Source organism: Marmota marmota, unplaced genomic scaffold (genome assembly GCF_001458135.2).
Source record: "Marmota marmota marmota unplaced genomic scaffold, marMar, whole genome shotgun sequence".
NCBI lineage: Eukaryota > Metazoa > Chordata > Mammalia > Rodentia > Sciuridae > Marmota > Marmota marmota.
In genome coordinates this window covers 18,216,735-18,235,503 of record NW_026000164.1, presented here as the reverse complement: position 1 = coordinate 18,235,503, position 18,769 = coordinate 18,216,735, and the positions used below count along the sequence as shown (strand labels likewise).

The window sequence follows — 18,769 nt, the reverse complement described above, 5'->3', positions numbered from 1 at the left end:
GGGGAATTGCAAATTTGAGGCCAGTCTGAACAACTTAGCAACATACTATCTCAGAATAAAATATAAAGAATGTCTGGGATGTAGTGGTAAAATACCCCTGGATTCAAGCCCTAGTACTACACAAAATCAATCAGTCAGTCAATCAATCAATCAATCACCCATGGGGGCTGGTCTTGGTCTAGATGTCCAGAGGAGCTGCTGGCTCTAAGGCTGAGTGAGTGAGTCATCTTATTAGGCACAGCTGGGAGACTGAAGCCTTGATGTGGCACTTGTCCTATAAGAATACTTCTTGGTCATTGATTTTTCTTAGGAACTTTCCTGATTGTTTCTACTCACCATTGCAAAAATTTGGAGATCATGTGGACCAAGGGCCTCACTTTATGGATTTCTAAACACAGATCTACAGATCCCTTATACACCTTGAAACCTCGGTGGCTTGCACATGCAAAATGCTCGGGGTGATGGAGGGTTACATGATGGTTGCTCTAGTTGGGATCTGGGATGTCCTCCAAAGGCCCCCGTACTTAAAGGCTGGCTCCCCAGTGTGGCACTATTGGGAGATGGTGGTGGAAACTCTGAGAGGCAAGTTTTAGGTAACTGGGTGCCTGCACTTGAAGGGGATTGTGAGATGCCATTTCTTTTTCACTTCCCAGCCACCACGAGGTGAGCACTTTGCTCTACCATGTGTTCCTTGCCATTAAGAGCTGCCTCACCACAGACCCAGAAGGAATGGATCCATCCAACCATGGACTGAAACTTCCAAAACCTTTCCTATTTGTAAGTTGATCTATCTCAGGAATCTGCTGCAGTAGCAGAAAGAGGATTTACACAGTAGCAAAACTTCAGAGTAACATGTTGTGAGTGTGTTCTTCCCCTGGAACAGGGAGAGGACACTGGTGTCTGGGGGCTTCCACAAAGAACTTTTGGATTCATTTTATTTTTTTTTCTCTTATTCCTGCTTCTATCTCTGCCCTCAAACCAAAAACAAAAAAATCAAGGAAATTTTTTTTAAAAAAATTGCTTCACTTTCACTAGTAGCCAGAGACTTTTGAGTTTGGAAGACCATGACCTTCTTCCACTGACGCAGAATGGTTAGTCAGTCAACAGTTTACAAATATATATTTGCTTATTTCCCCTGTAGTACATTCATCAGGAAAGTAAATGTACAACATCCATATATGGTGGTCAACTCTTGCTTCTCAAAGTTCACATTCAAAATGGCGCTGGTGTTGAACTGGATTGAATGCAACCTCCAGGGTTGGACCAGGATTATACCTTTCTCTTAGAATAAATAAACATTCATGATAAAGAGGAGCTGAAGTTCATTCATGGGACAATGTGATAGGGAGACCTGGGTGATTCCACGTTACCCTGGAGCCTCTCACTACAATGGCCTGCCAGCCTACCGTGGTGCAGTTCCAGGGAAATGCAGGCATTGAAGGATGCCAGCGGGAGGGAAGTCCATCTCCATGTCTCTCTACCAGCCATATTTCTCCAGGCATTTCCTCTTTGGGGAAGCCTGGCATCAAATTCTCTGAGAGGCTGTGAGTCCCCCCAGCTTTTGCCAGTGCCAGGTAGAGAAGGGACACTGTGCCTGACTCAATCTTGGCCCTGAAGGGAGCATTCTCCTATCATGATCCCTGGATTGTGCTGGGAAACATGGTGGGCTATTGCTTTGTTCTCTTCTGCTTTTTTTTTTTTTCCTTCTTTCTGAGCAGCAGATGCAGGCTCCTTTAGTACATTTAAAAGAAAGAGACTTGGTATACAAGGAGCTAACGAGGAAAAAAAAAAGAGCAGAAATTGCTAACCACCTTCAGGTAATTAAATGACCGTGGGTTTCTGAAATCCGCCCAGTGTGGCTCAATTGTTTTTGTTTTTATTTTAGCCTCCGCACATAACACCTCCAACAGATGCACAAGTCTGGAAAGATGGAGAGAAGCCACAACCATTTTGACTCGACTCCCAACGAGTTCTGTGCCAATTTCAGATGCAAAGAAGAGGCTGCTTCCTGGGGCCATGTCCCCTGGCCTTGGGGGATCAACAAGCCCTTCTGCCTCTGTCCCCAAGATAAGAGGCCAGCTGGGCTGATGAGACTGAGTAGCCTTTTACCAGCTTCTCATGCCAAAGGTGTACCAGCTGCTGTCCGAGTCATGTCTCTCCTATTTCCTTAAATCCATCCTGTCTTTGTTAAAGAGCAGTGGAACACACACACACACACACACACACACACACACACACAGAGGAAACTCCTACTCCTACTTAAAGCCACTTTCTTCCCTTTTCCTGATTACAAATCAGGGGAGCCATTTTTAGCCAGACAGACTCCACTGCAGAGGGAGAGGGTCCTGGGTTGGTGGCTTCCATACTTTCTTTTGGTTTCCAACTGAAATTTGCCAGGAACTTTCTAGAAGTCAAGACAAAGCCTCTTTCTAGCTTTCTAGACTGATGTATCCAGCAGGGGTTGTATGTATGGAGAGACCCAAAGAAAAAATAAAATAAAAAGCAAAGAGTGGGGGGATTTCCAAGGCCTCTTGTCATTTAATTGATGGAGGTTCTCAGATTTCTCTTTTCCTTTGTTCTCCTTCTTCCCTACTCAGTGGGGTCATTCTGTCCCCCTGAAGCCCTCACCACACCTTGCCCTTACCTCTAAAATGGGCTGCTCTGTCCCTCCCCCAGCCCCCAGAGGCCTCCACTCAGCCATCAGGGCCCAGGCAAAATGGGCCTTGGGCTTAGCATTTCTGAGCGCTCTGGACAACTAGCCGTGGTCCCTCTGGAACAGGTGAAGGGTCAGCAGGTGTGGGGATGAGCTGTGTATCCATCTTTCCTCTAGGACACAGGTAAAAGAGCTTCCCTCCTGCCATTAAGGGTCTGCCCAAGTTGGGGTTCCTGGCCGGGTCCTGGTCTGGGAGAGGGGGTGCAGACCATGAGGGGACTCTCTGGTCTTGCAATGCCCTTGCCTGTCCCTCAGGTGTCCCTGTGCCTTCTGCATCAGGACAGTGTGCTGCGCTCACAGCCGTGGGGCTTGCTGCATGGTCACAGCACCTGTGCAGGTGTGTGAAGGGGGCTGGAAGGCACTTCCAAGTCTGGGCTGGGGGTTGAAGGTGCTGGGGGCTGTTGGAGCCAGCACTGGCTGAGAGAGTGGGCAAGGCTGTCAGGGAAGCAGTGTGGTGTTACTGGGAGAATTCAGTGGAATCTAACCAACACCGTATACAGTCATATTTACATTATTATCTATCTCTCAATTCTAGATAGCAGCTCTTTAAAGCACCCACTCTGTTGAGAACAACGGGCCCAGGAATGGGAGTCACCAGAACTGGAATTGTTCTAGAACTTTCCTGATGTGTGGGGATCCTCCTGGCTAGAGTGACCTGGGATGCCCCTTTGAAACAAAACATCCAGGTGGACCCTCACCCAGTCAGTCCCCACACAGTCTGTCTTGTTCTCTGCTTTTGTGAAGTGTCCCTTGAAAGCCAGGCCTGGAGAGGAACAGGGAGGTACTGGGGGCTTTCCCCTCCTTTTTCCTCCTAAAGGAAGGCCTGCCTTGGGTATTCCGGGCTCAGAGCAAGCGGTGCTCACCCCTCGGCTGCCAAACACCTACCTCGGGCAGCTTCACGCGGCCTTCCTGGAAGGAGCAAGTCTTGGGGTCATGGGTGCAGACGTGCCGATATTTACACCAATGGCAGCGGTACGGGCTCTCTACGCAGGACAGGCACCTGGGCATAGAGGAGAAGAGGCACAAATCATAGAAGCTGGGTGACCCCAAGCCCAAGGTCCAAGTCTCTAAGATCTGGCAAAACATTTTAATATTAAGAGACCCCCCCCTTCAATGCTCAGCATCCAATACAGAGCCATTCCTCTTCTCCCCAAGGCCTCAGGGAGCTCATAGTGCTCAGCCTCTTGCTGTTCACTGAGAGCTGAGAATGCTGCTCTCCCCAAAGCCCAATCATCTTTCCTCCACCTCCGCAGGGTGATAGTGTCCTTTGATGAAGAAGAGAATGAGCACATCTAGAGTTGAGGACCCTGTCTAGAAGCCACAAGATTTGGGGCAAGCTGGGTGCCATGGCACACACCTGTAATAATAGCTACTGGGGAGGTGGAGACAGGAGGATCACAAGTTCAAGGCCAGTCTGGGCAACTGAGCCGGACTTTGTCTCAAAATTAAAAATAAAAAGGGCCGAGGATGAAGGTCAGTGGTAAAGCACCACTGGGTTCAATTCCCCAGTGCTAGGGGGAAAAAAAGAAGAGTTGGAGCAAATGCAAATTCAGATTTTAATTCAAATTAACCCTGGGTCTCAGCTGTCAAGGGTCCACATGGAGCCGGCTACAGGCAGAAGCTACAGGCAGCTCTCACAGTACATGACCTCCTTCACGGTTGTCAACCCCACTTCCACCCTTTACCTCCAGAAAACAAAAGTCACTTATAAAAGCTCCTTGTTGCTTAAAAACACGACGAGTTTCCCTGTTGTCAAAAACTCATGTCTTGCTACCGCCTGAGCCCTAGCCAGAGGAAAAGCCACAGCCCACACGGGGTCGGTGCTGTGGCCAGGAGGAGACCCGTATTTCCATGCGCTGTTCTGCGGTCTGGAGGACCTTTCTCATTCCTTCCACTCAGCCACTCTTTGACCAAGGAGAGTTGGCCACTCTGGGCCTCCTCCCATGAACCTTCATGCTGACATGGAAAGGGCAGTCCTCGCACCTCACTGTCTCCGTCTTCCATGAGTATCCTAGGCCACCAAGTCCTGGAGGGCTGGGGGATTGAGTCCTTGAGATACTTTAATTTTTGACTCCTCTATAGCTAGTGGGTAACAGATTGCATGGCACACAGTGATACCTAGAATCGTTTTACGGGCAGGATGGAAACTTCATACATGACTTCATCTACCTCTGCTGCTTTCCTAGTGGGAAGAAGTTGAAGGAGGCCACCAGAGGTGAACCAGAAGAGAATCCCGGTGCCAAAGCAACTTTCTCTGGAGCTGGGAGGGGCTGGATGGTTCCTTCCTTAAGGCCACAGATAGAGCTAAACTTGGGACCAATCTGCCCCAATTAGATGGACAGACTCTAAAATTCCACCAGCCTAGAGTCTAGAAATGTCATTAGTCATGTCACCCACCCATCCTGCCTAGAGGGGAACACAGAACAGCATGCTAAAGTAAACTGGGCTTTTGGATGTCAGGCCTGTGGTTCTCAAACCATGGGGATTCTACAGAACTCATTTGGAGAACGTATGAAGAGTTGTGTGCAACTCTGAGAGAGAGGGGTTCCAGGTCCCTTCGGTCCCTTCCACAGAAGGAAGCTCCTACTTCCTTCTATTTTACATTTTGGACGTCCACATCTACTTTCAGTTGAAGAAAATTTTCTATGATGAAAAATAAAAAAAGGCTTGTCCACCTACAACTTGGTCCAATCCCATTATTTATTTATTTATTTGTTGGTTCAGGGGATTGAACTCATAGGCACTTGACTATGAGCCACACCCCCAGCCCTTTTTTTTTGTATTTAGAGACAGGGTCTCACTGGGTTGCTTAGTGCCTCAATTTTGGAGGTTGGCTTTGAACTCATGATCCTCCTGCTTCAGCCTCCCGAGCTGCTGGGATTGCAGGTGTGTGCCACTATGCCGACTAATCCCATTAATTTTATGGAGGGAATAATAATATAATAATGGTAAAAACAGGGGCAGTACCTAGCCAACAAGCCAGGCAGGTCCTACGTGCTGCCCTCTTACTCAGGACAAGCAGGGCTGCTCTGCAGGGTGGCAATAAGCACGGTGTCCAGCTCGTGCCTGCTCTGATGGGACAGTGCTCCTGTGACGTCAGTTGCTAAATGTTTGAGTGCCAGCCTTGGAGGAGGTGCTCCTAGTCCCCTGTTTAGAGAGGAACTGGGGCACAGAATGGCTAAGGTTCCCAGCCTGTCTGACTCTGGGGCCTTAGTCCCTGCCCTCCATGCGTGTCTCCTGGAGATGGGTGTTAATGTCAAACAAAGTCGGTGCCAGAACCCGGCTTCCTGGCCTCTCAGGCCAGGGTCTGTTGAGCCTGCAACTTTCTGCTCCCCTCTGGTCCTTGCCACCCTGGTCCCAACCAGGTCTGCAGGTGAGTGGCTAGACTACCTGCCAGCTTTAGGACACACAGTAGACTTCTTTTCCTCCTCCAGCCCCCTTTCTGAGCATGGTGCTTGCTGCTCTGTTTTTCTGGTGAGATGGATGGCACCCAATAGATGATGGGAATGAAATTGGTTAAAAAGATTTATGCCAGGGAAGATGCATGGAGGGATTTGGAGAGCCCGCCCTCAGGTTCTCACTCTATGCTCTTTCTTGTTTCTGTTAATCCTGTAAGTAATGGAGGAGAGATTTGGAGCCTCCACATGGTGAGTCCTGGGAACACTGCTGGGGTCTTCTAGTCTCTGTATAAACTTTGACCCCCGGTTGCTGAGTGCGTCTGGGAGCACTTACGAGTTGTGCACACTGCAGTTGTAGAAGACAAAGCTGGTGCTGGCGAAGGTCATGCCTGTCTCCTTGGACTTGAGCTGAAGCTGTACGACATGGTGGTCTCCTACAAAACAGAGCCAGCCAAGAAGTCAGGGGAAAGGCCAAGGCCATGCCAGAGTTCCACTGGTTGTAAAGTACAGGGGACGGGGACAAGGAGATCCTGCTCCTCTAGGGTCTGTGATTCAGCAAGACCATCCCCAGACAACCCCCAAACAGCTCAGAGAGCTGTCCCAGCCTCTCCTCCCTTTTACACAGTATTGCTTGCTCCCCCAAATATTCATTGCCTGCATGTGCACGTGCATGTACCCCCCTACACACAAACAGGTCTTCAAATGTGCATTCATTCTCATGCATTTTGTCCTTGCCAACCTCATAGAATTACAGACACACTGAGGAGCAACCAGGGAGAAAAAACATGGAGACTCTTAAGAATACTGTCACCAACTGCACGTGTGGTTTTGCATGTGTGTGTGTAAGTGTGTGCACACAAGAGCTCTTTCCCCATCTCTATACAGAGAGGCCCAGTTCTGATGCCCCCTCCTCTGGGGGACTCAGGGCTCCATTGGGCGGGAGACATGGGGATCCTCAGCTGGTACCGAAGAGGAGCTGGAGCCCATGTTTAATTCACAGCCCTGACCCCAGGCCCCCACTTCCAGCCTTGTTTTCTGCCTTCCTGGAGAGCCTCATTAATCAATCAGCTCCAAATAAATGTGACAAGCCCAAATGGGAGGGACAACACAGAATCAATTAGCCCAGGCCAGCCTGTCCCTTGCCAGTGCTGAACCTCTGTCCACTCCCATTCTTCCCAGTGCAGCTGGCCACAGACAACAGGAAGCTGTGGGGAGGCAGGGTAGGGTGGGAGTGGGGGAGACAAGGGTCCAGGGTCAGAGACCCAGGTGTGTGAGCAGAGGGATACAGAGCCAGATGACCACCGCCCGCACATGCCAGGTCTTGACCAGCTTCCCTCTTCTCCTGTCCTCCAGGCCAGCCAGAGTGGGCTGAGCTCTGGTATGCTGTGCAGCTGGCCTGGCCTGGCCTCCACCCACCCTGTCTGCAGCTGCTCCTCACCTAGGATGATGCTGACTCTTGGATGCCAACCTGGGGCTGAGCTAAAAGGGCTGCGGCTGCCAATTCCAAGGGCAAAGGAGGGAAATTTCATTCCCTTTACTTACAACACACTCAATCACCCACTTCCTCTGGCCCACCCCTGCCTGAAGGCTCCCTCAATCCCCCCACATCTATTGTGACTTCTCCCATCCAGGCAGGGGGAAGACAGGCCTGCCACCCAGTTTGGCCTCCTGGGGCTACTCACCGTTCTCTGTGATGATCCGGGGCACCTCCTTGGCTGCAGGGGAATAACACTGGATCTGATTGCCTATCACCAGCCCATCCATCTCTGACAGGTCCTCAAAGGTGCAGTTGACGCCAGCTGATAGCTCCGGGACATTGTATGTCTCCAGGACCAGCTGTGAACAGCCGGGCAGGAGGAAAGAGAAGAGGAGAGGGGGTGGGGAAAGGAAGGGTGTGGAATAAAGGAAGAACGTGGGTGAGCAAGAAAAAGAGAGACAAAGGAGAGGCCATATTGACATGGAGGTTGGAAAGATCCAGTTTGTTATGAGAGGTGTAGGCAGGCGGCATAATGACAAGAGAAGAAACCTCATCAGAATCCAAATGGATTTGGCCCTAGGAGGTGGGAATGTTGAGGGATTTGTGTGATCAGAGAGCTTCTCTTCCATTATTTCCAGTTTTGGAAAAATGGCAGCACCAATCACCAAGGACCCAGGGTTAGAGCCCGGAAGCCATCTGTGCCATTTCTCACACATGAAATGAAGATACATTCCCAATATCCTCGGCCATTCTTTTGGGTCAGCTCTGGTCTGATCATTTTCCTTGTCTTTCTACTCATTTGGAGGAAAGCCTCTCTCCCAGCGCTCCTGCCCCTGTGCCCTTCTTGGGTCCTTAATGAACCCCTAAATCTCCTACCCTCATCTAAGTTGCTCTTGTCAGCTGGACTTGGCCCAGCTCTCCTGAGGGTCCCCAGGCTCAGGTGCTCTTTGAAGGGGAGAGTTCTTCCCCAGACCCCAACCCCATGGTCCTTACCAGCACGTTGTACTGAGAGACGGAGATGTTGTTGGGATGGACTGTCAGCCGGACACACTGCTTCATCTCTGAGGCAAACCTGCGGGGTTCCCTGGACCGCTCACACCTCTCCTTCCGGGTGCACCTGGAAAGGACATACTAATGGGCTACTCAGGAGATGACCACTGGGTCCAGGGAGGGGTCAACACTGAGGTCAGATCTTTCCAGCAGTTCTCAGGATCTGTCCAAATTCAAGTGCCTAGAACTGACCATTATGTTTCCTTCCTGAAGCCTGGTTCTCTTCCATCATGCCCCAATTTGGGGAAGACGGTCACGTCTATCACTACTTGACAGTTATCCTAGATTCTTCTCATCTCTTCTAAACTCAGGTGAGGAGCGGCACAGTCCTGTCTACTGGCTCTCCCTACTCCCTCTTTTGGTCAAAGAGAGATGGAAGCTGTCAGGAGCTTTTACAGGACAGGAGAGAGGGTTTAGTGGGAAACAGAGTAGCCAGGGTTGGCGCATCCGCACAGGGAAGGGACGTGGGCAGGGAGCATCTGTCTCAAGAGCAGATGAGTGTGATGAGGAAGCAAGAGAGCACAGGGATAACTGAGTGGCTCTTGGGGTAATTCTTGGCCCTGAGAAAAACCTGTGCTCCCAGCTATGAGGAAAGAAAACACCTTCAACCACAGCGGGAGAGCAGCCTGTGGTGAAGAGTCTTAGAGGAGAAACACCCATGAAGGGGAAGCCATGGATGAACTAAAGCTTTCCTCCAAGGATGAGGAGGAAAAGAGACAAAGAGGACCTTAGAGCAGGTGGGCTGTGCAATGCAAATGTGAAAGCCTTATGCAGTCATGACTTGAGTTAATAAGTGCTTACTAGGTTCCATGACGAGGAGTTTACATTCTATGCCATTTAAGTCTGTGACAATATCATGACAAACCCACTTTAGAGATCAGGAAACTGCAGAAGAGGGTAGTAAGTAACTTACCAGGTGGCCAGCTAATCAGATGGACTCTGAATCTCTGCTCCAGCTTCTGGAAGCTTCTACACTGAGAAGCGGGAGATGGTCCCCCTGCTGCAGACTATACTTATGTTCCTTGTCATCCTGATGACCCTATCATGTCCTAAGGACAGTTTCAACCTTTCTCCTCCGTCTTTTTCTCTAGATTAATGGCTATTTCTGCCTCCTCCTGCAAAGCACTTTGAATATCACTGCCACTTGTTGGACAAAGCTGAGTTCTTCAGGAGGCTTCGAAGAGACTCCAACCCAGGAGGGAAAGGTCAGATGTGACTGTTCATGCCTGTGGCACTCCCGGGCTGCTCTAACAGACGGATGGCAACAAGCTTGCCTGCCTCCAAGTCTTGGAAGTTAATTTGCCAGGCCAACTGTTCTGCAAGGACTCCATTACCTTCCGCCATTAAGCTAATGTTAGGGGCTTTTCCAGAGTGTCTGTACTGACATCGCTATTAATAGTGTTATTACTCCCATTAAGAGTAGAACCAGAGAACTGGTACGGGCTTAAATTATTCACTGGCTCCCCAACTTTGAAGTTCCTATTTTCAAGAGCAATCAGTAGGTCTGAAAAAAATGCCTTTGATTAAATTATGGAGAGGAGAAAAAAAAAATGAAGCTACTTCTTGGCCAAACATCACCTGGAGTTATCAAATAAAGATTCAGATTGTAAAAGAGAAGACTCCATCTTTCTTTCAGGGTGGGGGATGCAAAGATATCTGGTTGGGGATCTTAGGAGAAGTTTGACCAGCATCGTTTGCTGCTTGCAAAGTTCTTGGGGCTGCATCCTGTCTCTGCTCCTGAGGCCCTCACCTAAGTACTTAGCAACTCTCCCAAATATATGAAAGCCATGTGTAGTTTATAGTTTCAAACATCCCAACTAACTGTCATCTTGGCAAATTGCTTAACTTCTTGGTGCCTGTCTTCTCATCTGTAAAACAGAGTCAAAATAGTACCTAATAGGATTTTTTTAAGGATTAAATGAGATTATGTTCTAAGCATTTAGAACAGGGCAGCGTTCAAAGTGAGTCCTCAATAAACATTCGCCATTGTACATTAGCCATCTCTTCTCTGCCTTCCTCACTCCAACCCTCCAGACTACAGCTGAAGCAGAAGCACTCATCTTGCAGACTGGTCCCTGAGGCAAATTACAGAGAGAAGAAAGGCAGGGATGAGGCAGTCTTCCTCACAATGAGGGAGGAGAGCATCCAGGGACAAAGTGGTATGGATTGTAGCTTTGTTTTCTTAATAGCTGTCAAAGTGTATTGAGAACTCGGCTATCTTGGTGGAAAGTCAGGTTTAAGGTCAGAGACAGGGATGTTTTGACATTTCTACTATCCTTCAGGGCCGGGAGGGTGGAGGCTGCAATGTCCAAAAGCACAGACAATTGACCTTAAATGTGATAGGATAATGGAGGGGAAGAATGCGTTCCTCCTTGATGCCTTATGGGGTCTGTCAAGGTAATGGCCTTTTGCTTTTCTTCTAGAACTGTGATTTCCCATTAGCTCAGGCCAGAGCTGAGAAACAGGCAAAGGGTTAATTCATGACCCCAGGAGGGGCGCTGAGATGTTTCCTTTCAAGGGGCTCCAGGAATGTCTGAAATCAAGTCCCTCAGTTCCACTGTATGGTCAGCCTTGAGGAAGGAAGGACACTCTTGCTTCATCCATTTCCCAGGTAGGAAAACTGGGGCATCAATGGTCTAAGAAAATATATGCTACATGACTTTGAGTTTTCAGAAATTGGTCTCTTCCGCCATCATTGTTAACCCTGCCCCAACACAGACCTGCAGAAGGAAGCAGGCCCCACAGAGACACACCAGGGCCAGAGTTGGCGTTCTTTCCTGCTGAATTCTTTCTTCCCTTCCTTATTCCTTCCTTCCCACAGCGGCCCCTCCAGCCCCGGTTCAGACGTACTAACAGCCCTTGAGGAGAAAGGCCCTGGGCCCCTGGAAGGGGTTATTATTCAAGTCAGTGGTTCCAATGAGATTATCCTCTCTAATGAAGCAGCTACCTCCGCCCTCCCCTAAGCCTGAACTTTCACTGCTGGAGAATTCCCAGCCAAGTGGAAAATTAGAAGAGAGAGGAATGGAGAAAGGAAGAGAGTGAGGGAGAGGGAGAGAGGGGGTGATTAAGTTCAGGAGAAATTAATTCCTAAATACAGAGATGGAAATATTAACACCCAGTGCTGCCGGCCAGGCAAACAAATTTCAATATGGAAGTGGGCCATCTGTGAGGCCAGCCTGGGTGGGCTTCCCCACTGGGAGGCCCTCACTGGTGCATCTCCCCAGGCCCACCGGTGTGGACCTACTGGGCTTGGATATCAGGACTTGCTCCTTCTTCACAGATGATCCCCAATTCCCAGTGCTTCACATGTGCTATGGCCTGAGCTTCAAGTGCACCAGTTCGGTAATCTGTGCTTAGAACGTAAGGAGACAGAAAAAGAAAGGGGACGTGGGGAGGGGCCTTCCCAAATGGACATGATGGACAAGTGAAGAGGGTTTGGAATGCCTGCTCAGCAGGAGATCATGGGAGATCCTTTGGTCATTGGCATCTCATCTGGAGCCCCTGGAAAGGGGAAAGACTGGTTTCCTAAATGTTGCCCTTGCCCTCTTCAGGAATGCCCACAGAGAAGGGCAGGTGCATCTATGGCTTGGAGGAAGGTGGACTAGATAGTACAGGGAACCCTTCTAGGAAGATGGATGTGAAAGAGGGTCCTTTTATGAAGGATGTGGACCAGGTGAGTCCTTTCAAAGTCAGAATTCTAAAATCCAGTGACAGACACCAGGATCGCATGGAATTCTGCGTTGTCAACTTGTTCCACTAAATACTGAGGATAAATCCCGACACAGGAAGACTGAGGCAAGGCTTTAATTTTCCTTCTACCACCAGCTGCTGGTGACTGAACCCACCAGCCCTTGGCCATTGCTGCAGATCCAAACTCAGCCTGAGCCACAACTGCTATTGGATTCATCCAGGCCTCCTGCAGGAGGAGGGCTCAGCACTAAACCGGAACCAGAGCTGCAGGGGCTACGTGGAGGCCATTCTGGGCTCATGTAGCAACCAAGTGGTCCTGCCCCAACTCTATCAGCTCTACTGGTCGGCTGGCTGCCTGTGTCAAGAAGCCATGCTCTGCCCTGGGGTCCAGGGTGGGTTCTTGCCTTGGCCACCTCTCAGCCTTCAGTCAAGAAACACACACACCCGCCCCACAACCAGCATCCTACACTGGGCCACACAGTGTGGAGCAGTCACAGCGAAAATTGCTTCCCTGCACCAAGCCTGGTGACGTTAATGGACCAGACTGTTGGATAAAGTGCAGGTGAAGCAGATCAGAATCAATCAGAGTAATTGTTAGAAAGTATCTCAAGTAATAGGCACATCCTCTCCCTTACCGTGTGCACTAGAAGGAGAATGGATTGTCAGGGAGGCACCCTTGCCTTCTCCTCCTTCTCTTTGCCTCCTTCTCCTCCCTTCCTCTCCTCTAACTCTCTCCACTCCTGCGCCACTCCCCACCTCTCCCATCCTAACCTCTCCTGAACCATACGAGAAATAAATTGTCCACACTGTGCTCCCTACTGACCAGAGAAGAGGGAAATGACCCCATTTGCCTTCTCTTTGGGTAACCACTCAGTATATTAGCATCCTGGCTAATCCATTCTCTTTCTAATCCACACAGTACCGAAGAGGATGTGCTTATTACTTGAGACACTTTCTAACAGTTACTCATCCGCTCTGCAGGATGTCCACAGGGAGTCAAGGCTTAGGGAAGGGGGATCACTCAAAGTGCAAGTGGACTGCAGGACTTTTCCAATTCATATGAGAAGATGGCACTTTTGATTTACCATCTTTTAGTATCTTCGGGATCAGAGGCTAACAACTTTGAGCAAAATGTCAGGAAAGAACACTGTCACGGTTTAGATAGGAGGCATCCCTCAAAGGCTCACGTGTGACACAAAGTAAGATGCCTTAGAGGTGAAATGATCGGATTTTGAGAGCCTTAACCTAATCAGTGCATTCATCCACTGATTGGGATTAACTGGGCGGTAACTGTAGGCAGGTCGGGGGTAGAGAGGAGGTGGATTTCTAGAGATGTGTCTATGGGGTTTATATTTTTTCTACGTTGAAGAGAGCTCTCTGCTTCCTGGTTCCATGTCCTGAGCTGCTTTCCTCTGTCACACACTTCTGCCATGACGTTCAGCCCCATGAAGCACCCAAAGCAATGCAGTTGGCCATCTATGGACTGAGACCTCCGAAACCATGAGCCTCAAATAAACTTTTCCTCTTCTACATTGTTCTTGTCAGGACCCTTGGCCACAGCAGCTACAGAGACCATTGTGTGGACTGTAAAGAGTAGGCTCTGCTGAAGTGACACTAACCATTCCTCATGACTGTGGAGGTCTGGTGTCACTAGCCCTAGGAGAGACCGTTGACTTAGCAGACTAGCATTCTGTAGCCTTTGAGTATGGATTAAGAAAATGAGAAATAAAGCAGGGCTGGGGATGTGCTAAGGAGAAGCAATGAAGGACATGCGTTTTAGAATCAGCCTGGTTTTCCTTAAGAGGGTGGTCAGCAGTGGTTTATGGGATAAGCCACCTGTTTTGCACTTTCCCGGATGGCTGGTGGGCAGGCTGCCTGAATGGCATGATTGGTTGAAGATGCCCAAGGGGAGGGAGGCTTTCTGACAGTGGATGGTCCCAGCCATCCAGCCACCCCACTCTGAAGAGGAAGGGACTGTGGGGGAGGATCTGGGTTCCAAACTGCAGCCTGTACTGACATGGGCAGGACTTCTGCTTCAGGCAGGAGCGCCTGCTGTGTTCTGGGGAGCCAGGGGGGCTTCCTGCGCCTCCCTCCCTTAGTACGGTGCAGAGCTATAAGACGGCTCTTTTCATCTCTGTTCAGAACTAAGGAAGCTGAATCCAGGCTGTGTCTGTCCCAGACAGGTGCTGAGGTTTAACCCCTTCCTTCTGCCCTGGGCAGTGGTGCCTTCCTCTCGGCTCACTCCCGTCTTGGCAGAGACTATATAAAGAAGAAAACCAGTGAGTCCTGGGAAGAAACTGGTGCCAACCCACCCAGGGGAGGGCATTCTTCCAACAGTAGGGATCTGGAAGGAGGTGGGTCCTCAGGGGCAGAGAGGGTTCATAAGAGCTGACCTTATCTTCCTGTCACAACTTGGGTTACTTGAGCCTCCCTAGAGTGACGCTGATGACTCTTCCTAGGAAAGGTACCGCCTGGTCCAATCGATGTGGCTGGGTCTGCCGGGCCGGCAGGATCCCATTACCTGCTCAGACTGAGACAGGCTTCTTGGCCTGGGCGTGGAGCCAAGGGTAAGACAGGGAGGGGGCTGCGGACCTGCCAAGCCTGGTCCCTGGAGAGAATGTTCCAGGTCCAGCACAGGAGACAGCTGGGGGGGGGGCCAGACCCAAATGTGGGCTTTCTTTTACCCCCACCCAAATCAAAAGAGGTTGGCTCGACACGGGACCTGGGTGTGGGGGGGGTGCCCTGGGAGTAGAGGCTCAAGTCTCAGCAAATAAATCCCTAGCTTTGTTGAGCTGTCATTGCCATTAGAAAGGACAAGCCTGTAGGCTGGGGTCAGGGACCGCAGAAGAGGGCAGCAAAGGTGACCTTCTTCACCACCAGGCTTGCAAATAAGAGCTTTGCAATAACTGAGAGGGAGTAACAGGAGGGAGGATTTAAATTACAGGAACATTTCTTCAACATGTTCTGTCTGCAACCCTCCCGTGACCTCTCCAGTACAACAGCCCATTCAGCCACCTGGGCCACCTGTTCCCAGAGGCCCCGCCCTCAGGCTCTCAGTCTTCTTTCCCTTCTCTTTCTTTCTCTCCAGCACTCTCCCTCTCTTCCTTGCTTGCTCTGTCTCTGTCTGTTACACACACACACACACACACACACACACACACACACACACACCATCTGTTGTCCTGTTCTCCCCACCAGGCTACCACCTCCTTGCTCCCCATGACCATAGGGAAACTTGGCAAAAGCCACTAGGGAAAGGGACTCACCTTGACAGCTCAAGGAACCTGTTCATCTATTCTCTGTCCTAGACAACTTCCTGAAGGTCAGCTTTGCTGGGGGCACTCAGCAAGAGACAAGGTCACCTAGCACAAGGTCTTCCTATGACGGAAGCTTAACAAATATCATGGATTCTAGTACAGGATGCAGCCTCCACTCTGTGACCGGATTAGAGGCTTGGTTCCCAAGAAACTTCAGGGCATAGGTGATCTAATGTCACCACCACCTTTGTATCCTGGAGTCTGGTACAGCGCCTGGCACGGAGGGAGGGGCAGATCTAGGCACCAGAGTGTATGTGTGTGTGTGTGTTGGATTTGGAACTCCAGGGAGCAAGAACACCTTCCACACTGTTCCCTTTCTGGTCTGCAGGGCTCCTCGTCTCGGTGATCCTGCTGGTCCCCAGCCTTCTCCTTCTCGTGCCTGTCGACTTCCTCATCATCTCTCCCAGCCATGCACATCTAAGTTGTAACCCCCGCCCCCCCCCAAAAAAAAATGGAGAGCAGGGCAGACCAGGAGAAGCAATGTCTGAGGAGCAGGAGAGAACTTTCTGGAGGAAGGAAATGCTCTAGATCTGGGTGACCTGGGTGTTTGCATGTGTTCGAGCTTAGGATCTGTGTACCTTATCCTGTAAAAACTTAAGATTCTATCTTGATTGAAAACATCTCAGAAGACCCAGGGACCTTCTTGGTGGCTAATTCTTGGAGGGTGAAGTATGGACTTACTGAGTGTCTTGTGGGCAGGCGCCTGGGCCTGAGGCGGCTCTAGAGCTGTGTCCTCTCCAGGGAATTGGGGCCCCACACCATTGTCTCCCCTCACCAGGTGGTTCACTTAACCAGCAGGTTCAAGGTTACACAGAACACCGCCCTGCCCTGGCAGAGCACCTTGGATGTTCACAACTGTTTCATTACCTCCTTTTATCCTCCAGCCACCACCATGAGAAACACTGTTCTCCATCTTTGGAGGGTGCTGAGTTTTTTTGGTGAGTCATGGTCAATCCTCATTATTTATAGATTCCATATTTGCAAATTCAGCTTATCATTAGCATTCATTTGTGACCCCAAAACAAGTACTAGTGGCACTTTTGAGCTCCTTATGGACATGCATGGACTGGCTAAAGATTTAAGCCACCTGATGTATGTGCTCCCAGTTGAGGCTGAACAGGAAGAAGCTCTGCCTTCTATCCCAGCCTTCACATTATACATCAGTGTCCATTGAGGTTTATTTAGTGCTACGTTTTTCAAGTTTTGTGCTTTTTTTTTTTTTTTTTGGCGACTTCACTGTTTAAATGGCCTAAGTGCTGTGCTGAAGTGCTGTCTAGTGTTTCTAAGCACATGAAGGCCATGGTGTGACTTATGAAGGAAATGCACTTGTTAGATGAACTTCATCCAGCTAGGAATTTACAATGCTGCTGGTCAGAAGTTCAATGTTAATGAATCAATGCTGCATATTAAGTCAGCTGTCTCTAAACAGAAACACACATAAAACAAAGTTATGTGTTCATCCATTGATGAAAATGTTGTGACTGGGGGCTTCCGGGAAACCTTGTAAGAGCAATGATGTCATATTTGCTACTTCAGATTCCCAGAACTTGATAGGACACAGCGACTGCATACAATGGGGATCTACTATAGTAGCCTAAAGCCCCCCAATTTTTCAAGGTGTGAGAACTAGAATGGCCACCCCAGGAATCTTTCCAGAGCACCCCACCCTTTTCACTTGCTGGCTCCTACTGTGGCTTCTGGGCGAGGAGGGGCTCTGGAAGCAGCAGCTCAGGGCTGGGTACCCCCTGAAGAGAAGAACCCCTGTGCAGCCTGATCCTCTGTGAGCCTGGCTGGCGCTTAGACCGGCCAGGTGCCACCTTCAGGATAAGACACAATGCCAGGCTAGAGAGTAAGACAAAATGCCAGGTGAGCAGAACCCAGCAGGGGTGTCCGCCGTTTAGAGGAAGGAGCTTGACACTGTGTCACCCTCAGGAAGAGAATCATGCCATTAAAGGAGAACCATCTGGAAAATCACCGGGGCAAACCACAGTCAAAGAGAGAGGGCACTTGGGCCCTCAGACCTTCCCCAGCCCTGTCAAGCTCCCTGCCCCACCCCACCGGACATTTCACAAGGCTCCATGGCCACCCAGCCTGTTCACCTACAAGGTCTCCAGCAATTCAGTAAGTCAAGCATCACCATCTCCAGTTCACAGGCGAGGAGAATGGATGCCAGGGTGTGGAATTTGGATTTGGTGGTGGACCTCGGTTCCTATAAAGCTGCTGGCCCTGATGTAGCCTGATGGCTTCCTTCACCCTTGTTTTCTGCCACTTGACAGGAGACAGTAGTGTGGGACAGGCGAGGAAACAAAGGCCGCACAGGAAGGAGTGTCTGGTACCTTCTCTTCTCACTCTTGGTTAAAGGGATGGGAGGTGGAGTATTTGTAGTCTCTCTGCCACTTTCTCAGAGCCTACGAGCATGTAGTGCTCTTTGGGTCCAGTGCCATGTGGGCTGGGGCAGCACTGTGGCAGACACTGACATGGAACCTGCTTTTGGGTCCCATGGAACTGTAGTATTGGAGAGGGGCCTGTTCTTTGGAATGCCTTTGACTGGTGCCTGTCCCATGTGGGGAGCAGCTGATCCACCTCAAAAGCCAGGTGGCTTCAAGCCCCTCAGTAAAGCAATGGGTTGGAACCCAAGTCATTCTCCAGAGGCCTCCCTGTGTGGGATGAAGAAAATACCCTGCCTGCCCCTTCCAAAGGGCATCTAAGGAGCTCTCCTGGGTGGGTCGGAGCCCACCTGCATACTGAGTGCAGTCTTGCCAGCCTCTTTCAGTGGGCTACTCCTAGACTCCCCCCCTCTGTTACCAGGTAGCTTTGGAGTACCCTGCCTGCAGCCCTTGGTCTGTCTCTGACTTCCATAGGCCTCAGGGTAGCTCAGTGGTCTCCATGGTTTCCTAACACGACACACCTAAGGGATTTCAGACCTTCCCTCACGGAACGCAAGGCCTCGCTGTGCCTGAGACTGTCACTCAGAGATGGGGAAGGTGTCTGTTCCCTTAGAGAACGTGTGTTAGAATCTGGGAGTGCATTTCTAACTTTCAGAATTTAAGGGGGTGTTCCTCCTTAAGGCAGATGGATATGACAAAGTGGGGAGATTCCTCACTTTTTCACGGTGACCAGTAAA

The 18,769-nt window shown here is 50.1% G+C and overlaps 1 protein-coding gene across 4 annotated transcripts in view; it reads right to left on the bottom strand.

Annotated features, from left to right (window-relative positions):
- Positions 1-18,769, bottom strand: part of Plxna4 (plexin A4) — a 427,134-nt gene that overhangs the window by 80,333 nt on the left and 328,032 nt on the right. For all 4 annotated transcript variants that reach the window (XM_048786917.1, XM_048786920.1, XM_048786919.1 and 1 more), the window contains 4 exons: positions 8,582-8,705; positions 7,794-7,947; positions 6,446-6,545; positions 3,599-3,713 (listed from right to left, as the gene is read on the bottom strand). In XM_048786917.1, coding sequence (XP_048642874.1) covers positions 3,599-3,713; positions 6,446-6,545; positions 7,794-7,947; positions 8,582-8,705 — 493 coding nt within the window. The remainder of the gene's footprint in view (positions 1-3,598; positions 3,714-6,445; positions 6,546-7,793; positions 7,948-8,581; positions 8,706-18,769) is intronic.